This window comes from Haliotis rufescens, unplaced genomic scaffold (assembly GCF_023055435.1).
Source record: "Haliotis rufescens isolate VD_foot unplaced genomic scaffold, xgHalRufe1.0.p SCAF_14, whole genome shotgun sequence".
Lineage (NCBI taxonomy): Eukaryota > Metazoa > Mollusca > Gastropoda > Lepetellida > Haliotidae > Haliotis > Haliotis rufescens.
In genome coordinates, this window is record NW_025963824.1 from 4,023,312 (window position 1) to 4,046,710 (window position 23,399).

The 23,399-nt window shown below is 42.3% G+C and overlaps 2 protein-coding genes across 7 annotated transcripts in view; both read left to right on the top strand.

Annotated features, from left to right (window-relative positions):
• Positions 1-13,667, top strand: part of LOC124123574 (serine/threonine-protein phosphatase 6 regulatory ankyrin repeat subunit A-like) — a 407,486-nt gene extending 393,819 nt beyond the window's left edge. For all 5 annotated transcript variants that reach the window (XM_048395650.1, XM_048395652.1, XM_048395651.1 and 2 more), the window contains one exon: positions 10,718-13,667. In XM_048395650.1, the coding sequence (XP_048251607.1) occupies positions 10,718-13,225 (2,508 nt within the window). In that variant the 3' untranslated portion in view covers positions 13,226-13,667. The remainder of the gene's footprint in view (positions 1-10,717) is intronic.
• Positions 2,531-10,333, top strand: LOC124123579. 2 transcript variants are annotated; one of them, XM_048395657.1, is made up of 6 exons: positions 2,531-2,833; positions 5,325-5,559; positions 6,092-6,788; positions 7,132-7,170; positions 7,731-8,225; positions 8,811-10,333. In XM_048395657.1, the coding sequence occupies exons 3-6, from the start codon at positions 6,668-6,670 to the stop codon at positions 10,292-10,294; spliced, it is 2,139 nt and encodes a 712-aa protein (XP_048251614.1). In that variant the 5' UTR covers positions 2,531-2,833; positions 5,325-5,559; positions 6,092-6,667; the 3' UTR covers positions 10,295-10,333. The 2 variants fall into 2 exon arrangements, with proteins under 2 accessions (XP_048251614.1, XP_046342738.1); XM_046486782.2 differs by having other exon boundaries at positions 5,325-6,788.
• Positions 13,668-23,399: the final 9,732 nt, after the last annotated feature.

Genomic DNA, 23,399 nt, shown 5'->3' on the forward strand with positions numbered 1-23,399 from the left:
ACTAATTGCATAAATTTGTTGTTTTTCTGAGTGGTTGTTGTCAGCACGATGCCAAACAATGCATATGGAATCCCGTCAACGCACATGTTTTTATACCCATTCTTTGGTAATGAAATGCATGGGGCTTGCATAAAAGTCAACTTTTGCATGTTTTTCAGTAGCAGTTGCGTTTTTATGACTTGATTCCATACATGTACTACAACATTGCAAACCCAACTTTACTTATTTGAAAAATACATGGAAATATTGGAGTCACAGGAACTTTTGTTGTTGAGTATATTATGAGCCAGCGGCCTGTTACTCAAGTACATTGTCTGTCTGCATCTATCGTTTCCTGGTCCTTTCATTGTCTGTAAATCCATATACTGATATGTTTTCATTTGGTGTGATCTAAAACGGTAAAAACCTGTGTTTACTTTGAGTGGCCACTTCCAAAGGTTGTTGGCGGTGTAATTGACAGCAAATCGTGAACAATTAGCCTCACAGTGTCGCATGTAGCCTGTCAAATGTATTCATTAAATATATATGTTCAAGTTATTACCTAGTCGTATTTAAGTTTATCTTACAAACTTTCTTCTTTGAACATTTGAAACGACTTTGTTTGTTGCAAACAGCAATATGTACGTTTATTGACATTTGGTTCTCACAGCCAAACGTTCGTTTGTTCGTGGCGTGAAGTAGGTCGAGGTGACATGAACCTGAATAATTCCAACATGCAACGCTGAGACACAGGGAATTTGAAACCTGTTATTCAATGTGATTGTGTTGTTGGTACCTGGTAGTGTTTGTCAAGCCTGTTGTTCAATATACGACACTATTATAGTGATGTACTCGTTTCCCAGGTTATAATGATTTTGTGGGCCTGAATGATGTTTAAAGCTTAAAAGGAAAAAGTCAAAATAGATTGGATCGATTTGGAATTCAATGGTGATGTATGGAATGCACAGTGTGTGTCGGGTGTAAAACATTTTGTTTCAATGTTCCAGCAATGATTTTTAGATTGAAACTGGCAGACTCTTCAAGCTTCTATGTTTGATTCTGGGAAACTGCGATATTAGTCCAAGATAAACACTACTGTCTGTACTGAATATTAGATCACTGTGTTTAGGAGTAGAAAAATAAGACGGTATTGATGCTTATTACAGTTAAGTGAGTAACCATTACGATATAATACAGGAAGACGAGAGGGATTAGATTATTCTGTAAGAATTTGTAAACATTGCAATACTGGTGAAATAGATGATGAACTACATTTTCTGATTAGCTGCCCTGCATTTAATGAGTTATGAAGTAATCTTTCATGATTTGTACAAACTGAATATGAAAATAAACGTAATTTAACTAATTTTATGAACACAAGAAGTACCACATGGTTAAAGAAACTTGTAACATTTATCAAAAAAAAGTTTATATTCTGAAAAATAATACAGTGTAATATTTGTCTCTTGTCACAATGTAAATCTATCTTACATATGATTATGTACTTGGGCCTCTTGCCCTATTACTATGAATAAACCATAAATAATAATGATTTGGAATAATTCTCGCAGGAGGATTAGTTTCAGTTCGCTTCTTTTCTAACAACAAACATTACATCACATCACATCACATTTCCAAGGTATGGAAGTCCTGACAGTGTTGCAAAGCAAGCCCGGAAATTGATTTCTGTTATTGAAGAGTGTTGTTATCACAGTGTAACTTGATAACTCTCAAACTGAAACTTAATCTCTATATTTTGAAAATAAATGTCCCAACTCCTACACCTACACGCTTTGAATAAGTTAGATCAAACAATTTAAAAAATAATGTGTAATGGGTTTTGGTGATTCTTATACATGTCAAACGCACATCCTTCAACCGTACCTATATCCCGTATGCTCCAATCCCACCACATTTCCCACCCCCACTCACATCCCTAATCCTCAAACCCCACCTCATCCCCAAACACACCTACATATATATTTGTATACTCCACCCCCAACCACATCATACATCCTCAAACCCCAACCACATCATGTATCCTCCAACCCTACCCACATTTCCCAACCTCCATCTCCTCCTCCATCCTCCATCCCACATCCCCCAATACCACCGCATCCCCCATCCTCCAACACCACCGCATCCTCCATCCTCCTTCCTCCATCCCTCAACCCAACCAACATCCAACATCCTCCAACCCCACCCACATCTATCATCCTCCAACCCCACCCACATCTATCATCCTCCAACCCCACCCACATCTATCATCCTCTAACCCCCACACACATCCGACATCCCCCATTCCCCAACCCCATCCACATCAAACATAATCCAACCCCTCAAACATGAGAGAGAGAGAGAGAGAGAGAGAGAGAGAGAGAGAGAGAGAGAGAGAGAGAGAGAGAGAGAGAGAGAGAGAGAGAGAGATGCGCATGTATACACACACAAACACTGGAATACACAGGGGAACAAATTCGTCATCAACAATTGACAACACGACTCTTGGGCATCGATTAGCAGTCGTTGACTAGACAGCTTAAACATTTCACAGGGCTAATCAACTGGATGGTTACTCGTAGTTGCGACATGTTTCGCAAAAATCGATAGAGCAGGAGTAGATGACACAGACTACGGGTAAATGAGAAGACAACAACTGAACGACATTGTGCAAAGTGACTCAAGAGTTTCAACGATACAGGGTACAAACAATTGTTTGGGACATACATCCTGATATCCTTTCTGTGGCAATTCACCAAGTACCTCAATGGACATATTAATAACCAGAACCGAGAATCATATGTGGTTTGTTCTTCAGATTAAGGAAACCTTGGAAATACAAGGAGATCGTCACAAGGTGAGACTTGTTTGTCACCTGTCTGTTATAACATTCAACAATAATATTCTTCAGTAATTCTTTGAAGTTTCTCTTCCTATAATGTCGGTGTGATGCTCCCAAAAGAATGGTTGCTTCCTTAACTGCCCAGCCTTGTGGGTGCTGTATGCATACCTTAGGGGCCCCTGTAGAGGAATTCAAGCTTGGGATTTTCTCTATGTGTCTGTATGTTCATATGTCTGTGGAACCCCCGATTTGACAGTGGAACACCTGAAGTTGCCGATGCACTGAGGAAGTGTGAGACAAGACCTGTGAAGATCCGGGTTGGAATAGGTCGTCAGCAACCCGTGCTTGTCTATGATTATCGTAAGAGGCGACTAACGGGATCGGATGGTCAGGTTCGCTGACTTGGTTCATGCAAGTCATCGTATCCCATTTGCGTGTATCAATGTTCATGATATCAATCACTTGATTCTCTGTCCAGACTCGCTTATTTACAAACCGCAGTCATAAAGCTGGAATACTGCTGAGTGTGGTCTTAAACAGTAACAACTAAACCAACAAAAAAGGTTCCCATTGCCATTATTATTCAACAAGCTAATACAGGTATGCTAGTAATGCTTTCCGCTTTTCCGCACAGACAAACAAATCATCATTGGAAATGCAAAATATTTGCCACAAATACAACGTGATGAAAATCGAAAATTGCATAATGCAAAATGTCTATACAAAAGGTGAAATTCCAGAGATTGAAAGTACGCGGTATTCAAATCTGTCCAGCCAGCACAGGTGTAAACTGTCTCTCTCCAAGGCTGAGGAACACAGGCAGAGATGTGTTGTGAAAAGTCAGTCCAAGTCCCACATACTATCTAATTCTGAAATGTTTGATGTGATGTTAGTGCTTGAACATGTGCTTCAACACTAACTGAATTATCCAAACATGGGTAAAATGACTTTTATTCAATTTTTATTCAGCTTATTGACCAAACTAGGGAACACTCATTGCAAAATGACTGGGATTGGGCAGAGAGTCACCCATTCTTGGGGATAGCCCAAAACTTTTCCGTTATCCGAGTTGGCAGTTCCTTATATGATGCACAAGCTATGTATACAGTATAAATGTGTCCGTTTGCATGGGTGTCTTTGAAAGTGGGTGTTTAAGCGTGTGACAGAGTTTCCAGATGTAGGGACGGACCATACTTTTGTTTTTGTTTTTCATTGCTGATGTATGTTAAATGTTGATTTCCCTTGGGGTTTAAGTTACCTTTACGGTGGTGACTAATAAATCACTTGGGACTTTATTACACCTTATAGTTATGGTCTTTTATCTTAAACGTGGTAACGGATTAAAGGTTTTTTTCCAACGTCAGTGTCCTAACTAAAGTTCAAAAATCAGCGTCGCTATCCGTCTGTGCATATAGAAACGTGTTAATTAGCACGTGCTTTGACCCCATGTCTGTTAATATATGGGCTTCCACCATATCACCTAAGTTACAGATCACCTTTTGCTCAGATGACCTATTACTGCTTGAGCGAACCAAATTGCATATTCACATTTTGATGCAACATCACACATCGACGGTTTCGAGTGGGAAGTGACTGGTCCTGAGCAGCAAGCAGAAAGCCTTCTCTTTTACTTTTCAGGCCAACCAACTTTATCCAAGCAAAGGACTCTGCAGGGTTACTTACCTTCTCAACACACTGCACATAAACTCGATGCAGTGGTCGTTCTCCTCTCCTTGAAGATCTGAGTCTTGTCGGATTTGATATGGTACTTCGCTTGGGTGACACTCATTTCTGTAACGCCCAGCAGTACAGAACCATCAACAAAATCAACACCCAAATTAAGATTATGTCCCACATCCTTGGCTCGTTTACGAAAACTGTGGAGTGTCTTGTTTTCATCATGAGTCTTGACATGCTTCACAATAGGATCGTCGGACAAATAAATGTGTGCAAAAGTGCAGAAAACAATTCTTTCATGAAGAGCCTCCACATTAATCAAACCACACCCTCCCATCATAATTGGTAAATATAAGCGATTGAGGGAAAAGCTGTTTGCATGATTCTTCGTGTGAGGGTATCAATACCCTGAATTTCTTGTTTTGTCCAATCAACAACAGCAAAAGAAAACGAAGGGACGGGCACAGCATAAGTATCTGAACTCCAGATTTTCTTTCTGGGCAATCTGGAGTTTGTAACTAATGTGCATCCCTTAGTACTATAGGCCTGACCTTCCACGAGAAGTTCAACAACGGAAGTAAACTTACTGATCCTCACTCTTCTACCTTGCCACGTTTCAGATTAAGAATGTTTCATTTGTCGAGTCCAAAGGCGATATCATTAGGAAAGGACTCCACAAGCAGAATCTGTTTTTTTAGTGTAGATCCTCCATTGGAATTGAGTTCAAGGTCATCTATGTAAAGGAGGTGAGTAAGGGGTGTTGGGATTATTATTAATATTATTATTAGTAGTAGTAGTATTATTATTTGTATTATTATTATTATTTCAGATATGTGTCAACCCTGCGCATCTCTTGAACGTGAATATAGACAGTATAGCTCTGCTCCACACAGCTTTACCGTTCACGCAGACAGAAGCATCATCACAGGTCCAAAAAGGAATAAGGAGGTCAAGAAGGGGAAGAAGAAGATCCTCCAGGACATAGAGAAGAAAGTGTCAGCTCTCAGGAACACGCTCGGGGGACATCTGCTGGTTCACCTACACGGACAGAAGGAGGGAGACAGGTATCTGGAGTACTTCCACGAGTTTGTGGACAAAACTCTACAGGACTTGATTGAGTGTGGATCTTCCTATGTGGACACATATCGCACAACATGGTTGCATGAGACAATAGGCTTTGAAAACTATCAAGATGTTTTATTGATAGATGTAGCTCTCACGTGTGGAATTTCGACGGCAAATGTTAACACCAAGATATGCAATGACTTTGAAAAAACAAATCCGACAACTTTTAATTTAGTTTCCTTGCTGGCACATTCTCGATACGAGGCATCACATGGTGCACCTGCTTTAAAGGGAATTGATCAAGACAAGCTGCAGCTGTACCAAGAATCTCAGAATGTTGAACTGAAACTGTTCTGGCCAATGAATGACATCTCACATGTGCAGTATATTTGGGAAGATCTTAAACTCAAGGACAATATAACGTCTTTCTCTAAAGTTCCTGGTGGAGGATCGTTTTTTGTGGGAGTAGAGGAAAGAGAGGTCACGGAGAATGGTTACAAGACTAAAGTTCCCCATTTTGTCGGATTTCAGGTTGATAATCCAGAAGAACTTAAGGATGATCTGTCCAGGAAGGTAGAGGAGGAACTGTGTGTGTTATCTTTCACTGGTCATTTTTGTGACCCACCGTCTGATCTCGTCAAGATAGGAATCCATAGACTACCTGACGTGGGAAACAAGTGTGTACTGGAAGTAGCAGTGAGGTTCTTTGGTGGAATTGTCTTCTATGACAAACAGGGGCCAAGAATTTATGAAATACAGAAACATGGTATATTCAGAATGAAAAGGACTGAGTGGCTACGAAGAATCCGGCAGCTCCCTTCGTGGAAAGGGATACAAACAATGAGAAGGAGACAGAGAACGAAAACAATCTAAACACACAGATAAAAGATGTGTAGTGAATACAGTGACTGTTTCTTTTTTCATGAATGTTGTTATGCAAATATATTTAGCTATGCAGGGTACTTGACATTAAGTTGAAAAACATAGTGATTGGCTTGACACTTGGATTTCCAATATTTTAAGAGAATATAGGAAAAAGATTTCACTGTTTGTCTTGTGTCATTGGGGGAAGATTCCCTCAAAGAGCGCTATCCCACAGAAGTCACAATGTCATCCAACGAGAGTGAAGACTCGGATTTGTCCAGCACCTACAGCTCTGACGTGGAGGTGCAGCACTCCATCACCAGACCACGACCGACAGCAGGGGTCAAGTATCTGGACTTTGACGGTAGGGGTATATCTCAGACTGAATTCACTTCAGCAATACAAGTATCACTATCATCACGGTATCAACAAGTTTATTCTCCTGTAAGAGTGGAGGGGTTAACGTGTTAAAGCACGAAGACCCAGATTCAACTTGTCCCAGCGTGGTCACAATATCCATGGCATAAATCAAATTCAACACTGTTTGTGAATGTATAAGTTATACGCCAAATGGAGTGTTAGATAATATAGACTGTTTTATTCTCTTGCATTGATAACTTATAATATACTGAAGATTAACCATGCCCACTTGTGTGACTATTAATGTACAATTTACTCTGACATCACTGTCTTTGCTACACTTCCAGATATGGACTATTCCTATGCAGTATTTGAAACACCTGACAGTAAGTTAAGTTGATATATAGTGTGCATTGCAAAGACATAACAATGATTTTCAGTTATGTTATTGAACGTGGCCATTGATAAATACCAATGCATACGAAATCAATAGAGAAAAAACCCTCATATTTTTTTATATTAAATATATGAACACTAGTCGATACCAGTTAAACCTCCATGTCTTGCCGAGGATGGCGATATTTTATTTACCTTACAAAATCACGCTACTATGTTTTCAGCTTGTAGACAGTAGTAACTGGTGTAAAAATTACAGCTAACCAGTTCAGTAGCAGAACGATTGGTGATGTCATTTCGTTGTGAGATCAGAGCAACCAATGACGTCACATTGATCTGCTGAGCACTATGATGCAATGTCATAATAGCAATATTTCCTAGGAGACCCAAGTGATATATCCTGCGGTAGACAGCTTCAGGTGATAGATAATGTTATTACAATAGTATTACAACAGCTTGTCTGCGATTATTGCACAACTGAAATCAGGTGTAAATGAAGTGACCTGATGAAAAATGTCAACATTATTTCATTGCATTGTCTGTGTTACAGTTGCAGACTGCATTCATCCAATAGACGTGAAGCTATTTGTAAGGCCGGATATTTTAACATCCGTCAAATCCATACCTAATTTAAACTTCGTCTACATCAACTCCCCTGCGCTGACGTTCCTGGAGCCAGAGGTGGAGGTGCCAGCTCCACACAGCGTCATCTGCGACGCCTACATCTTTACAACAGACGGAGTGGTTCTCGTCCTGACGTTTGTTTCCAGAGATGAGCCTGACGCTGTTTTTTACAACTCCACACAGGCCCGGGCTCTGACTGTCGCTGTCAGGAGCAGAACTTACACAAACTTTCGTCCCGTGCATGGCGTCATATCGCCAGATATATACAAATGTTCTGGTAACTTCCTGTCCAGGATCCAGCAACTTCACAAAACTGCAGCGCATGTGTCTGTACATCAGTCCTTGACTTCCAGAGATGGGAAGATGGTTGACATATTCAGGACGATGACTCAGCACCAAAGGCCATCAAGAAAACTCACAGGTAGAATTTGACTCTCCATATCTGATTTACAAACAGTAGTGTTAATAGGTGTCTTCAACCTCAACAATACACTTTCCCTTTTAAAAGATATTGTTTTAGTTGTAACACATATTTTCCAGCGTTGATGATGCGTGTTAGATCTGGAATGTTTAATTAATCCCCGTCACAGAATCATTAAGGTTGATTTCAAAAGTGGTTATTCTTCGGCTATATCATTACAAGAATAAAAAGTAAATGTTATTTTTTTCTTTTGACACGTGATCCATTTTCCAAAAGGTTTCGTTTCGAAGCATGCATGGGTGCTGGATGTTAGATATGGAATGCTTAATCAATACTCGTCACCAAAGTAATGAATGAAGGGAATAATCATGATAAGCAACAGGACAATAAATTATCTGTTACACTTTGGATTTCAAAAGTGTTTATTCTGCAGTTTTGCTGTTATGAGTAGATACAGTCTCTGTATGTTATTTTACTTCATGTACTCTGTATGTTACTTCATGTATTCTGTGGTTGTATCAGTGCGAGTATGTGTATATGTTATTTTTTGTCTTCAGCTTTTGACAAATGAGCCATATGTTTCAGATTGGAAGAGATTATTTGTGAAGACAGCTGCCTACCAGGAAGTCCGAGACCAGCTACAACAACACAACCTGGTGATGCTGACTGGTGGTCCTGGGGAAGGTAAGACCACAATAGGACACATGCTGTGTTGTGACTACCAGCAACAAGGATACAACACAGTCTTCTACAGCAGATGGGAGCACTTCAACATGGATGTATTCCAGGCAACTAAACCTACACTGGTGGTGATTGATGACATGCCAGAGCACTGGGTATATTCAAACTTTGTCAGTGAGATACGCAAGAAAACTTATACCAACAAGCTTGTTTGTGTTCTTATTATATGCCTGACCTGCAAACGAGATACCTTCAATCGAAAGACGGACATAACACAGATAGGAAGACAGAACTGGGACAGAACAAAGCAGGAATATTCCCAGATGCTGCAGATGCAGACAGACATTCCATCGGACACACGGGAGGAGATCATAGCTAACCTTCCTTCATATGTCGGTTTCCCCAAGGTCATCAAACACTTCTCTCAACACAGACCTACCACAGATCCCATAACATTTTTCGCATCTCCTCACTCACATTTCAGTAAAGAAATAGAAAGATTACTTAGAATTGTTGATTATTCTGCTGCAGTAATATATATCTTGGTTTCGGGCAACAAATTGAAAGACAGCTATCGGTATAAGTATGAAAGTGACTATGGTGTGAGAGAGGATCAGTCTCTCTTTCCCGAATTAAGAACAGATAATCTTCCTGACATGTTACACACATTGTGCGCCACCTATCTATGTCAGTCTGGCAAAAATATTAGTTTCACAGACCCTGTCATATATGACGCCTGTGTGTTTGTTGTTGACAACAAGTTTCCTGGAGTTCTCTGGAAAAACAGCAAAGTTATATGTGAGACTGGCAACAAGAAATCTCTCCCAGACATACCTTATAAAACCATCTTCATCTCCAGTCACAACACAGACATGTTACTGACAAAGCTGGTAGAAGACACAAGGAGAGGGAAGTTCAGACACACATTCAGTCACCCAGTTCTTAGCAGTGAGGACAACATAGACAGGTTCCTGACACAGCTCGAGGACAGTTTTATGGATGTTCTACAATCACAGGATACAGCTGATTCGTCCATGGGTTCAAGGAGCTTCTTGTACTGGGTCCTACAGTCTCGCAACGATTACCTGTGTCAGAAGGTGTTACAGAAACAGGAACTGTCACAGGTACATGTCAGTGAAGAACTAGCTTGTTGTATCAGACTACATGACACCAAGTCCTTCCTGTATCTACGGCAGCAGCTGCTTGGTCTACAGAGGGGAGATATCACCTATACACCAAACTATACAGATGATGATGGAAACTCTCTTCTTATGATGTCTGTGGGCAGAAATAATGCCAACATGGTCAACATCTTACTGAAACATGAGGCAGAGTGTCTGATCAAAAACAAAGTCGGACATTCTGCCCTCCATCTCATTGAGGCCTGATTGAGGGGATATACAGATGTTGCCAAGTTACTGCTTCCCCACATGGAGGTCTGGAAGAATCTGCCAGGACAGGACTTGAGAACACCTGTCATGATGGCTGCACTGAAAGGTCATGGTCAGTTGTATGAGTATCTGGCAGATGAAAGGAAGTGTGACCTGACTGGTGTTGATGATAACGGTGATACTATCCTACATCTTGCATGTCAGGGAGGCAGTGTCCAGATTGTCAAACATCTGATATCCTGTAAGCTGTTTGACATCAACCACAGAGGCCATTATGGAAAGACACCTTTGATGATTGCAGCATGCAGAGGCCACAGAGATGTGTTTCAGTTACTTTTGTCAAAGAACTGTCACATCTCTCCGGTGGACTTCAGCATGTCTGAAACACTCTCTCATGGACATTTTGGTGACTGCCTGAACATGTCACAGTTTCTACGAGCAAGAGGACATGGCCTGAATAGGTTCATGTTGACACACAAGAAACATTATATCTCAAAATTGAAATCACACCTAGAGGAGAAAGGATCGAGCATGTTACTTGTGGATGTGAGTGGTCTGAGTCTGCTTCACACAGCAGCAGAAGCAGGGAACGTGGAGCTGGCAGAGTTCCTCCTGTCAAAGGGAAAGATTGACATCAACACGAGGGATGCCAGCGGGAGGACTCCAGTGATGTTAGCAGCAGCTGCAGGACACAGAATCATGTTTGAGTTTCTAACTAAAAAACAGTGTAAATTGTCAATAAAGGACACAAAGACACGTGGAGTTCTCCACTACGCCAGTCAAGGGGGAAACTTGGGTATTGTACAGGATGTGGTGTATCAGGATGTAAACGAGACAGACAGTTATAATAAAACACCTGTGTCGTATTGTGTAGAGAGAGGACATAAACACATTTTTGACACATTGTTTAATACAGCGGGAGATCTGTTACTTGTAGACACTGACAAGAACACACTGCTACATCTGGCATCCAAGGGAGGTAACCAGGCTATAGTGGAGCATCTTCTGTCATCAGGGATGTTTGACATAAATGCTGTGAACAGAGACAGGAGAACACCCCTGTTGGTGGCAGCGTACAGTGGACACACAGACATCTGTCAGCATCTGATTGTTGCTGGAGCTGATGTACACAGACAGGACTATGATGGGAATGATGTGGTACTTGTTGCAGCTCAGACAGGGAATCTCCAGCTGGCTGAGTGTGTTTTGTCTGTGAAGAAACGAGTTGACTTTGTACAGGACAAACGTGGGAAAACAGCAGCAATGTGGGCAGCGGAGAGAGGGGATGCTGACATGTTCACGCTGATGAGTAAAGGATGTGATCTCTCTGTAAAGGATGACAAACAAAACAGCATCCTTCATTTCGCCTGCACGGGAGGAGATTTAGATATAGTAGAATCTATTGTTGCACAAAACAAAGTTGACTTCAATGGGATAAATATATCTCAAGAAACACCAGTGATGAGGGCAGCGTTGGGGGGGCACAAGGCAGTGTTTGGCCTACTTGTGAGCAAAGGATGTGATCTGACAGTTAAGACTAAGTATGATGACAACATCCTTCATGCGGCTTGTGAGGGAGGCAATGTGCAGATTGTAGAATACATTGTCTCTCATAACAAAGTTGACATCAACAGTACAGGTCATGACAGAACACCAGTGATGAGTGCAGCGCTGAAGGGACACAAGGCAATGTTTGACCTACTTGTGAATAAAGGATGTGACCTGACAGTGAAAGATGAGTATGGTGACAACATCCTTTATGTGGCTTGTGAGGGAGGCAATGTACAGATTGTAGAATACATTGTCTCTCATAACATAGTTGACATCAACAGTGCAGATGATGTGGGCAGAACACCAGTGATGCTTGCAGTGTTGAAGGGTCACAAGGCAGTGTTTGACCTACTTGTGAGTAAAGGTTGTGACCTGACAGTGAAGGATACGTATGGTGACAACATCCTTCATGCGGCTTGGAAGGGAGGCAATGTAGAGATTGTAAAGTACATTGTCTCTCATAACATAGTTGACATCAACAGTGCAGATGATGTGGGCAGAACACCAGTGATGCTTGCAGTGTTGAAGGGTCACAAGGCAGTGTTTGACCTACTTGTGCGTAAAAGATGTGACCTGACAGTGCAGGATGAGGATGGTGACAACATCCTTCATGCGGCTTGTAATGGAGGCAATGTAGAGATTGTAGAATACATTGTCTGTCATAACATAGTTGACATCAACAGTGCAGGTAATATGCGCAGAACGCCAGTGATGCTGGCAGAGTTGAAGGGACACAAGGCAGTGTTTGACCTACTTGTGAGTAAAGGATGTGACCTGACAGTGAAGGATAAGGATGGTGACAACATCCTCCATAGGGCTTGTAAGAGAGGCAATGTAGAGATTGTAGAATACATTGTCTCTCATAACATAGTTGACATCAACAGCACAGATGATGTGCGCAGAACACCAGTGATGAGGGCAGCGTTGATGGGACACAAGGCAGTGTTTGACCTACTTGTGAGTAAAGGATGTGACCTGACAGTGAAGGATAAGGATGGTGACAACATCCTTCATAAGGCTTGTGAAGGAGGCAATGTAGAGATTGTAGAGTACATTGTCTCTCATAACATAGTTGACATCAACAGTGCAGGTTATGAGAGGAGAACACCAGTGATGCTGGCAGTGTTAAAGGGACAGAAGGCAGTGTTTGACCTACTTGTGAGTAAAGGGTGTGACCTGACAGTGAAGGATCAGTATGTTGACAACATCCTTCATGCGGCTTGTGATGCAGGCAATGTTCAGATTGTAGAGTACATTGTCTCTCATAACATAGTTGACATCAACAGTACATGTTGTGCCGGTACATCACTTGATATCGCAAAAAACAAAATGAACCATTCGTTGGTTAAGTTTCTGAGGCAATTTGGCGCAGTGTGAGAAGTGTGTCCATCTTGTCCGTGAAAGCCACCTCTGCCCTGACACTTGACATGCTTGTTCTCACCAATTTGTCCAAAGGGATGTCATCCGGTCCCCATGCTGACCATAATGAAGAAAACCTCTTGTGGTCAACTTTGTCCATGAAAATGAAATTTGGACCATTATTTGACCTTTTGTATTTCGACCTTGCTCAATAATGCTCTCCAATGTCGCACAGGTTCTGCAAACATCAACTCCTCAAAAAGACAAAACTTAACATGGATGGTGCCACAGCGGCGACACCTTACTTTGCTCTGGAGGAACCACATTTTATCAAGTGTATTGATGACCACTATTCAGCCATTTGTTTGTGTAAAGTATGATATATGATGCAACACATATGTAGATAGTAGTGGGACTCTCATATATGTTCCTTTTTTGTAACAAAATATATACTCACACGCAAAAGAAACGCAAGTCGAGTATGCAGTATACATGTTATTTATTTTCAACAGTAAAGAGAAGAAATAATAAGTGGGCAAGATTGCCAAAAAAATTTACTGAAGACAGTTTAAGGGATTCAAAGGCAGATGACATATATTTTTTTTTAAATGTTAAGGGCTTACACAGTTTCGGGTCAATACCCAAAAGTTCAGTCAATACCTGGTGTGGCCCCCATTAGCATTGATCATTGCCACACATCTCCTGTACATTGAGTGGATCAGACGATTTGTGAAGGCCCTAGGGATCCTCCTGCACACTTCCAGAGTAGCTGTGCGTAGTTCATCGACAGTTGTAGGGACTGGGCGTACATTGTGCAGACGCCTTTGAACCTCATCCCACAAGTGTTCGATGGGGTTCAGATCAGGGCTGAGGGCTGGCCACGGTAGAACACGGATGCTGTTTTGTTGCAGAATGGCCATGGTAGCTCTGGCAACATGGGGACGAGCGTTGTCCTGCTGGAAAATGTGTTGTTGATGTTGTGCAAAAAATGGAACAACGTGGGGTCTGATCACTAGGTCGATATACCGCTGAGCAGTGACGCCGTGTCCCCGACCTTGACCAACATTCAGAAAGCTCGTCGGCGACATCTGAGGTTGTTGGAACGGAGACGTCGGATCACAGTGTCCCGGCTAATGTGTCGATTATGTGTTCCTATGGTCTGTCCAGTTCTTTCACTTGCAGTTAGGAACGGATGTCGGTGGTGTTGATGGGTAATCTGCCGATCTCGTCGACGTGTGGTGACCCTAGGACGACCGCTCCGAGGAAGGTCATCTGTTGTCTGTGTAGCATTGCATCGATGCAGGAGATGGTAAATTGTGGTTATGGTAACGTTTAAATGACGGGCAACATCTTGGACAGACTCTCCAGCTTCCAAACGTCCGATAGCTGGTTTCTCTGAATTTGAGATAGGCGTGGCATTGTTAACCAAGGAGTGGAATGTCCAAAATCGGCCACAGTTTTATACCCAATACAGATCGTGACAGTTCGTGCATTTTCGATTTCGCGAGAAATGGGTGCATGATACCCACATCTTCATTGAAATGGTGTGTTTTGGCGATTCGTTTTTTTGTTGCGTTTTTACTCGGGGCTTCCAAAATGCATCCAAAAACATTGATAACACCATCAGGCTTAACTACATGCTAAAACTCGTATCAATGTATGGTTCAGTGTCTGTTACCTATTTGCTTAAAGCCACTTGCGTTTCTTTTGCGTGTGAGTATATTTAGATATTTGTTCTTTGACTCTGCACCTAAATTCTCTCAAAATGCATGTCCGATTTTTTGTGGTGTTACGTACATATTAATTTTGTATTCAAATTGTTTACCTTACATTCACCTTTGCACTTTTATTAGGTCTTATTTTCTCTGGAAATGGATGTCCTGGTTCAGAAAACATCTGTTTTCTTTTGTTTTTGATGCAATCATATTTTCCGGCAATCAATAGAAATTAGTACTAGTTTCAAGTCCTCAGTATTTATGAAGGAAATATTAAAATGTCAAAGCTGACAGCGACTTGTGTCATGTGTCCATCTTTGGTGAGCTACGTTACTATGGACTGGTTTGATTGGGAATATATATAACAAAAGTACCTGTGACATTGAATATGATTTAATGCAAAGTATCATTTTTACTAAATCCGAAACAATTTCGATTTAAAACAGTTAAAAGACTCCTGAAAGTGTTCAAATGGTTTAATTTGCCATACTGACTTCAGAAAACGCGTGATTTCATATAAAAAACATGAACATGCCAAAATGTCAATTTACAAATCAATAGCGTGTGTGTCCACCTGTGGTTGCGATTCAAGCAACACACCTTCGTGTCATGGAATGGACCAGGCGTCGCACAAAGTCCTGTGGGATATCTGTTCATATCTGCTGGAGGATGTTTCGAAGTTCCTACAGTGTCTGTGGAACAGGTGGTTGACGTCGAAGGCGCCGATCCATCTCATCCCACATGTGAGAGATCAGGGGAGCGAGCCGGCAAGGGGAATGACATTCAAGTTGTTTTGTTAAAGAGAATCCTGAACAAGTCGAGCAATATGAGGCCGGGCGTTGTCATGTTGAAAGGTAATGCCTGGACCCTGACGACGCAAAAACAGTAGAACAATAGGGCCGATGATCTCGTCGCAGTAGCGCTGTTCATTGAGATTTCCCTCTACCACTATCAAACGGTCCTCTGTCTTGCTGTAATCCCACCCAATACCATAATGCTGCCGCCCCCGAACCGGTCTTCTTCCATGGCACAATGATTGACGTAACGTTCACTTCGACGTTGGTACACTCGAATTCGTCAAACGCTGTGGCTTAGGTGAAAACGAGAATCGTCAGTGAATAGGACTTGTCCCCACTGCATGGCCGTCCAGCGTAAACGCTGTCTGCACCACTGTAGATGTGCTTGAAGGTGGTTTCCTGTCAAAATGGTACGTCTGGCGGGTCTTCTGGCGACAATTACTGCACATCTGAGGCGGCGACGTACGTTTTGTGAAGATATTCGTCGAAGGCCAGGGATGCTTCTTGTAGTCACTGTTGCTGGCTGGAATCGATTTCGTAGGTGTGTTGTTTGAATCCAGATGGCTTGACGATTATTGGTTGCGCGTGGCCTGCCACTCCGAGGATGGTCTCTGACCGCATTCGTCTGTTGCCAAAGATGCCATAAACACCAAATGGTGTTTCTGTGGACGTTAAATTGTCTTGCAACATCACGTTGACTCGATCCTGTTTCAAGTATATCAAAGGCTCGCAGGCGTAATGTTGAATAATTGCGTAATTTTGTTGTTTTTCTGAGTGGCTGTTGTCAGTAGGATGCTAAACAATGCATATGGAATCCCGTTAACACACGTTTTTATACCCATTCTTGGGTTGTGAAATGCATGGAGCTTGCATAAAAGTCAACTTTTGCATGGAATGCATGCTTTTCTGTAGGAGCTGCGTTTTTCTGACTTGATTCCATACATGTACTACAAGAATGAAAACCAAACTTTACTTCTTTGATAAATACACTAAAATATTGAATATTTGAATCCTCTGTTGGCAGTAACTGTATCTAACCAGTACGGAGTCCTGCAATTCAACCCACATGAATCATACACCTGGATAAACGTGGAGGTGACTGTACATTTCCACACATGACAAGAAGTATACATCCCGTTTTACTTTGTATATCTTTTGTTACATTGTATATCTAATGTTATATTGTATATCCAGTGTTACTTTGTATATTTTTTGTTACATTGTATATCTAATGTTATATTGTATATCCAGTGTCACTGTGTATATCTTGTGTCACATTGTATATCACGTGTTATATTGTATATCCAGTGTTACTTTGTATGTCTTGTGTCACATTGTACATCACGTGTAATATTGTATATCCAGTGTTACTTTGTATGTCGTGTGTCACATTGTACATCACGTGTTACACAGTATATATCCCGTTACACGCTATGTAAGTTGTACAAAGTGACCCCCTTTACTGTAATGATGACACTTTTTTTCCAGTATTTCATGACATATTGTGTAACACTTCTGGTTGTTTGAAAACCTTCAATCACTTCCTCTGTATCACAGCGGGCACGGGTGGCCAAGTTGTCTGAGACGCCGCTATTCGCTGTGCAGAGTTGCGTCCCCTGAGCACACCAGAAACCTATGATTGTGTGTTCGAATCCCGGTTCGCCCCGATTATGTTCCTAGGTTTGTCAGCAGCATACCCGTGCTCGTGGGTTTCGCCGAACTGGTAAACTTCGGAGACCTGCATCACTTTCGGGCTTCCCTCAAACGTGAAGCTGACACGCCTGATGAAACTGTTAAACGCGCGTTAACCCAACTCACTCACTCATGCTTTGTATCATAGCATTTTGGGGTACACAGAAAGGTGGTTATGTATATATCTTGTGTTACATTGTATATCCAGTATTACATAGTATATCTTGTGTTACCTTGTATAGTTTGTGTCATATTGTATATCTAGTGTTACATTGTATGTCTAGTGTCATATTGTATATCTTGTTACATTGTTTATCCTGTCACATTGTATCACGTGTTATGTTGTATAGCCTGTTACATACTATATACCCTGTTACATTGTATATACCCTGTTACATACTATATACCCTGTTACATTGTATATGCCCTGTTACATACTATATACCCTGTTACATTGTATATACCCTGTTACATACTATATACCCTGTTACATTGTATATTCTGTTACACCCTATGTAAGTTGTCCCACCAAACATATGTTTTGTACAAAGTGACCTGGTACTGTAATAATGCCACTAACATCGTGGTGTTGCTAGTATTTCATGACACATTGTGTAACAGTTCCAGTTATTTGACAACCTTCAATTACGTCCTCTGCTTCTGTGCAACACGAGCAGGTACTGCTTTAACTGTGTATATATTTTTGACGTGACATTTGCTTTTTGTAATATTGGTCAAATAAAACACGAAATCCATCAGGTATCCTCCTTCAATCATTGATATAATATGGCTTAAACTACAGAGGATTCTATACTGTCTTAATGTGCAACACATACAACTAATTCTCACATTCGTCACAACAGGAGTCGATGTTGAATACATCCTACCTTCACGTCATCGGCCAATATATACCAACATCCATCACTCACTCTCTCAATCATCACATCAGGAGTCGATGTTGAACCCATCCTACCTTCATGTCATCAGTCAATATAAACCCACATCCATCACTCACTGTCTCACTCATTACATCAGGAGTCGATGTTGGACACATCCTACCTTCACGTCATCAGTCAATATAAACCCACATCCATCACTCACTGTCTCACTCATCACATCAGGAGTCGATGTTGGACACATCCTACCTTCACGTCATCAGTCAATATAAACCAACATCCATCACTCACTGTCTCACTCATCACATCAGGAGTCGATGTTGGACACATCCTACCTTTACGCCATCAGTCAATATATACCAACATCCATCACTCACTGTCTCACTCATCACATCAGGAGTCGATGTTGGACACATCCTACCTTTACGTCATCAGTCAATATAAACCAACATCCATCACTCACTGTCTCACTCATCACATCAGGAGTCGATGTTGGACACATCCTACCTTTACGTCATCAGTCAATATAAACCAACATCCATCACTGACAATCTCACTCATCAGGAGTCGATGTTGGACACATCCTACCTTCACGTCATCAGTCAATATAAACCAACATCCATCACTCACTCTCTCACTCATCACATCAGGAGTCGATGTTGGACACATCCTACCTTTACGTCATCAGTCAATATATACCAACATCCATCACTCACTGTCTCACTCATCACATCAGGAGTCGATGTTGGACACATCCTACCTTTACGTCATCAGTCAATATAAACCAACATCCATCACTCACTGTCTCACTCATCACATCAGGAGTCGATGTTGGACACATCCTACCTTCACGTCATCAGTCAATATAAACCAACATCCATCACTCACTCTCTCACTCATCACATCAGGAGTCGATGTTGGACACATCCTACCTTCACGTCATCAGTCAATATATACCAACATCCATCACTCACTGTCTCACTCATCACATCAGGAGTCGATGTTGGACACATCCTACCTTTACGTCATCAGTCAATATAAACCAACATCCATCACTCACTCTCTCACTCATCACATCAGGAGTCGATGTTGAACACATCCTACCTTCATGTCATCAGTCAATATAAACCCACATCCATCACTCACTGTCTCACTCATCACATCAGGAGTCGATGTTGAACACATCCTACCTTCACGTCATCAGTCAATATAAACCAACATCATCACTCACTGTCTCACTTATCACATCAGGAGTCGATGTTGAACACATCCTACCTTCACGTCATCAGTCAATATAAACCAACATCCATCACTCACTGTCTCACTCATCACATCAGGAGTCGATGTTGGACACATCCTACCTTCACGTCATCAGTCAATATAAACCAACATCCATCACTCACTGTCTCACTCATCACATCAGGAGTCGATGTTGAACACATCCTACCTTCACGTCATCAGTCAATATAAACCCACATCCATCACTCACTGTCTCACTCATCACATCAGGAGTCGATGTTGGACACATCCTACCTTCACGTCATCAGTCAATATAAACCAACATCCATCACTCACTGTCTCACTCATCACATCAGGAGTCGATGTTGGACACATCCTACTTTTACGTCATCAGTCAATATAAACCAACATCCATCACTCACTGTCTCACTCATCACATCAGGAGTCGATGTTGGACACATCCTACCTTCACGTCATCAGTCGATAGAGACCTACACACATCACTCATCACAGCAATGTGTGTTTGAGTGTAGCACATCGAAATCAGACAGTGTTAAGGACTTATCTTGTATGTATGAGTTATTCTGTCAATAGTGTTTGTTTGATATTCTCATAATGAGGGTGTATGAATTATTCTGTCAATATGCGTGGTTGGGTGTCTCAGACTAAAGTAACTGAAGGGCTTGTCTGGTGGTATGTGTTATTCTGTCAATATGCGTGGTTGGGTGTCTCAGACTGAAGTAACTGAAGGGCTTGCCTGGTGGTTATTCTGTCAACACATGTGTTTAAAATTCTCACAATGAGGTCCGACTGAGGGAAGGGCTTGTCTGGTGGAATGCGTTATTCTGTCAACATGTGACTATGAATGGAGTGACTTTGTCCGATTGTGACTCCTGTGAGATTGGACTTCTGCTTAATTACAGCTGAAGGTGGCGCAAGACAACTATCCAGGCAGCTGTAACTGAAGAGACGAACTAAAATCAAATGAAAAAGTGGATGAATGTAATAAATGGACATATTCACAACCAAGTACATAACATGACCAAATAAATATAAGAAGACTGTGTGTGATATGGTTGTCCAAGCAAACAGGGCACACAAGGGAAAATTCCAATATATCCAAATATATACAATTTTGTATATTTTGTATGTCCGAATATAAACCATTTTGTATATCCAAAGAAAAACAAATTTTGTTTTGACCACCTTTACAAAATTTCTTTATTGATTGCACATCTGCAGAATATTACCACTCACTCATTCCGTTTCTGTTTGTCACTTTAGTAAGGGCTTCTGTGATTCCATACAATATGTCGTTGATTGTTATTTCTTATAAACAACTTCACGAATGATTTTGTACCGGACAGAATTCTTGTGTATGTGACAATAATATTTTAATACTACTGTTGTGAAAGCCTAGTGATAGGGAAAGGCGGTTACCTTACAGCGTAAGCTTGGTGAATGGGAGATCGAGATCGTGTTAGCTTCTGTGGTTTTCGTCCCTTCGGTCGGCTGTCTAGTCTCAATCTGTCGATTGTCACCTGTCAGATTTGGCGGGTAAGTTGATCACGTGCCTCGATCACACCCGGAAACATACGAGTAACATCGGGTGGCCAATCCGATGTAACCCAATGTACGAGTCTGGAAGCACCAATCACTACATTCCTCCCTCTTTTCTGGACTTGCCCCCCCCCCCCCCCCCCCCCCCTTGTGGTCTCAGGAGGACATGGAGGATCTAACAGGTGACCTTGCCAAAACATGAGAAATCCCTGCAGGGTTGGGCAGCAGTTTTGTGCTATCAACCGAGACAGTTCGCATAACTCATGGTTAAGATTAGTTATACGCCTTAAATAAGAAAATCCCCAACCAGATTGTTTGGTGGCAACCGAGTTGGTTCACGTAACTTAAATAGACGACAAAGCTGCTATGAGAATCCTAGAATCTAGACCGGATCGTCGGACTCAGTTCCATTCCTGACCAAGTCAGATTAGGACAATGTTTCTATGAGAATCCTAGAATCTAGACCGGATCGGTGGACTCAGTTCCAGTCCTGACCAAGTCAGATTAGGACAATGTTTCTATGAGAATCCTAGAATCTAGACCGGATCGGTGGACTCAGTTCCAGTCCTGACCAAGTCAGATTCAGAAATCCCATTCATCTGGCGTGAATAATTATACTCTGTAGAGCTGCCTTGCGTTGACATAAGCACGCTCCAGGATGTTGGCGGTGGTACTCTGTCGGGCAGCGGCCACCATAGCTGCAACTTCACCCAGTAGTCTTGGGATGTTAACTCCTCGGCGACCTGGGCGAGGCCACAGATATGGGGCATCAGTCTCCAAAAGGAAGCGCTCAGCATTAAGGAACCGCAACGCTGATAGTTGTTGGTCATCAAAGCTGGCCACCATCCCGGTGTATCCAAACCACGTCTCAGGGAAGTGCTTGGTCCACAGTGCCACTTCTTTAAATGACCCAGAGAAACAATGGAGATGGAATCTCTGGGTGGACGGTACTCCAGCAGCCTTGGCAATTTGTAGGCATTCCTGTAGTGGAGCAAGTTGATAAGTGTCTGCGGTAGTGCCCCTGAGGTTGAGGATGATTGGCTTGGTTGATGGTGCCAGCTTGAAGAGCTGCCCTAGGACTTGCCCTTGCCGTTCCCAGTTTCCCACAGTGAAGTCCAGGCCAATTTCCCCGAAGGCGATTACATCCTGGGATGATAGCAGGTGCCTTAACTTGTCTAGTTGGTTGGGGTCCATGGCCTGCACATTCTTTGGGTGGAAACCGACAGCTGTCTTCCAACACTGATGGAAAGTTGGTTGTTGGGGCCAGGTTGGTGGGTCGCAAAAGATCTGTAGCGCCTTCTGAAGGTTGATGGTTACCTCTTTTGGCTGGCCGGCCTTGTCCAGGACCTCTTCCAGGGGTGTGGCAGCGTCCAGATGGAGCCTGCTGCGCATCCTATCAGAGTGGAAATGGGTGTCAAAACCCCTGGGAAGTCTCTCTGGATTCGGCGGCGCTGAGGATGGAGTCGGTCGAGTTGACGTTCCAGGAAGCTCTGCTGTTTGCGTGGCTTGCACAGATGGCGATGGTCCTGGCAGTGGCAGAAGGTTCCCGAAGTTCCTGAAATGGTTTCGGACTCCATCCGAGGTGACATCCAGAAGGGCTACCAAGATCCTCCAATGTATTAGGCAGGCAGGGTTATCTGGCGACAGGTTGACAGAATCCAATGGTAACGGCCATCCGCGGGTCCTTTCCAGGATGGAGACAACTTCTTGCACTTTCCTTGTATGGAGGCAGTGTCCAGTATATACACCATCTCTCCCTCTTCAAACTTTCAGGACAAAATCCTCAAATCGTAATCCCTCTTCATTTGGAGCTGGGTAGTTTGCAATTTATTATGGGCAAGGCGATGTACGTCACCAAGAGCTGAGGCTAGCTGATGCACATATGTGTCAGGGTTCAAGGATGGAGATTCCTCCTGCGTGGCGCTGAAGACTAGCTCTGCAGGTTGATTGATTTCTCTACCAAGCATCAGCATGTTGGCGGTATATCCCGTTTGCCGATTAACTGCAGACCTCAATGCTCCTGCCAGTTGTGGTAAAAATTCATCCCACCTGGATTGATTTGCATCTATGTGGCAACGAATGTCTTGCAGGAGGGTGCGATTAAATCGCTCCACTTGTCCATTAGCAGAGGGACGATATGGGGTTGTCCTGGTTTTATGTATCTTTAGTAGGGTGCAAAGTTCAGTGAACAATTTGCTCTCGAAGTTTCTTCCTTGATCTGTAAATACTTGGAAAGGGCAACCAAATCTAGAGAGAAAAACATCTACGGCAGCTTTGGCTGTCACCTCAGCCG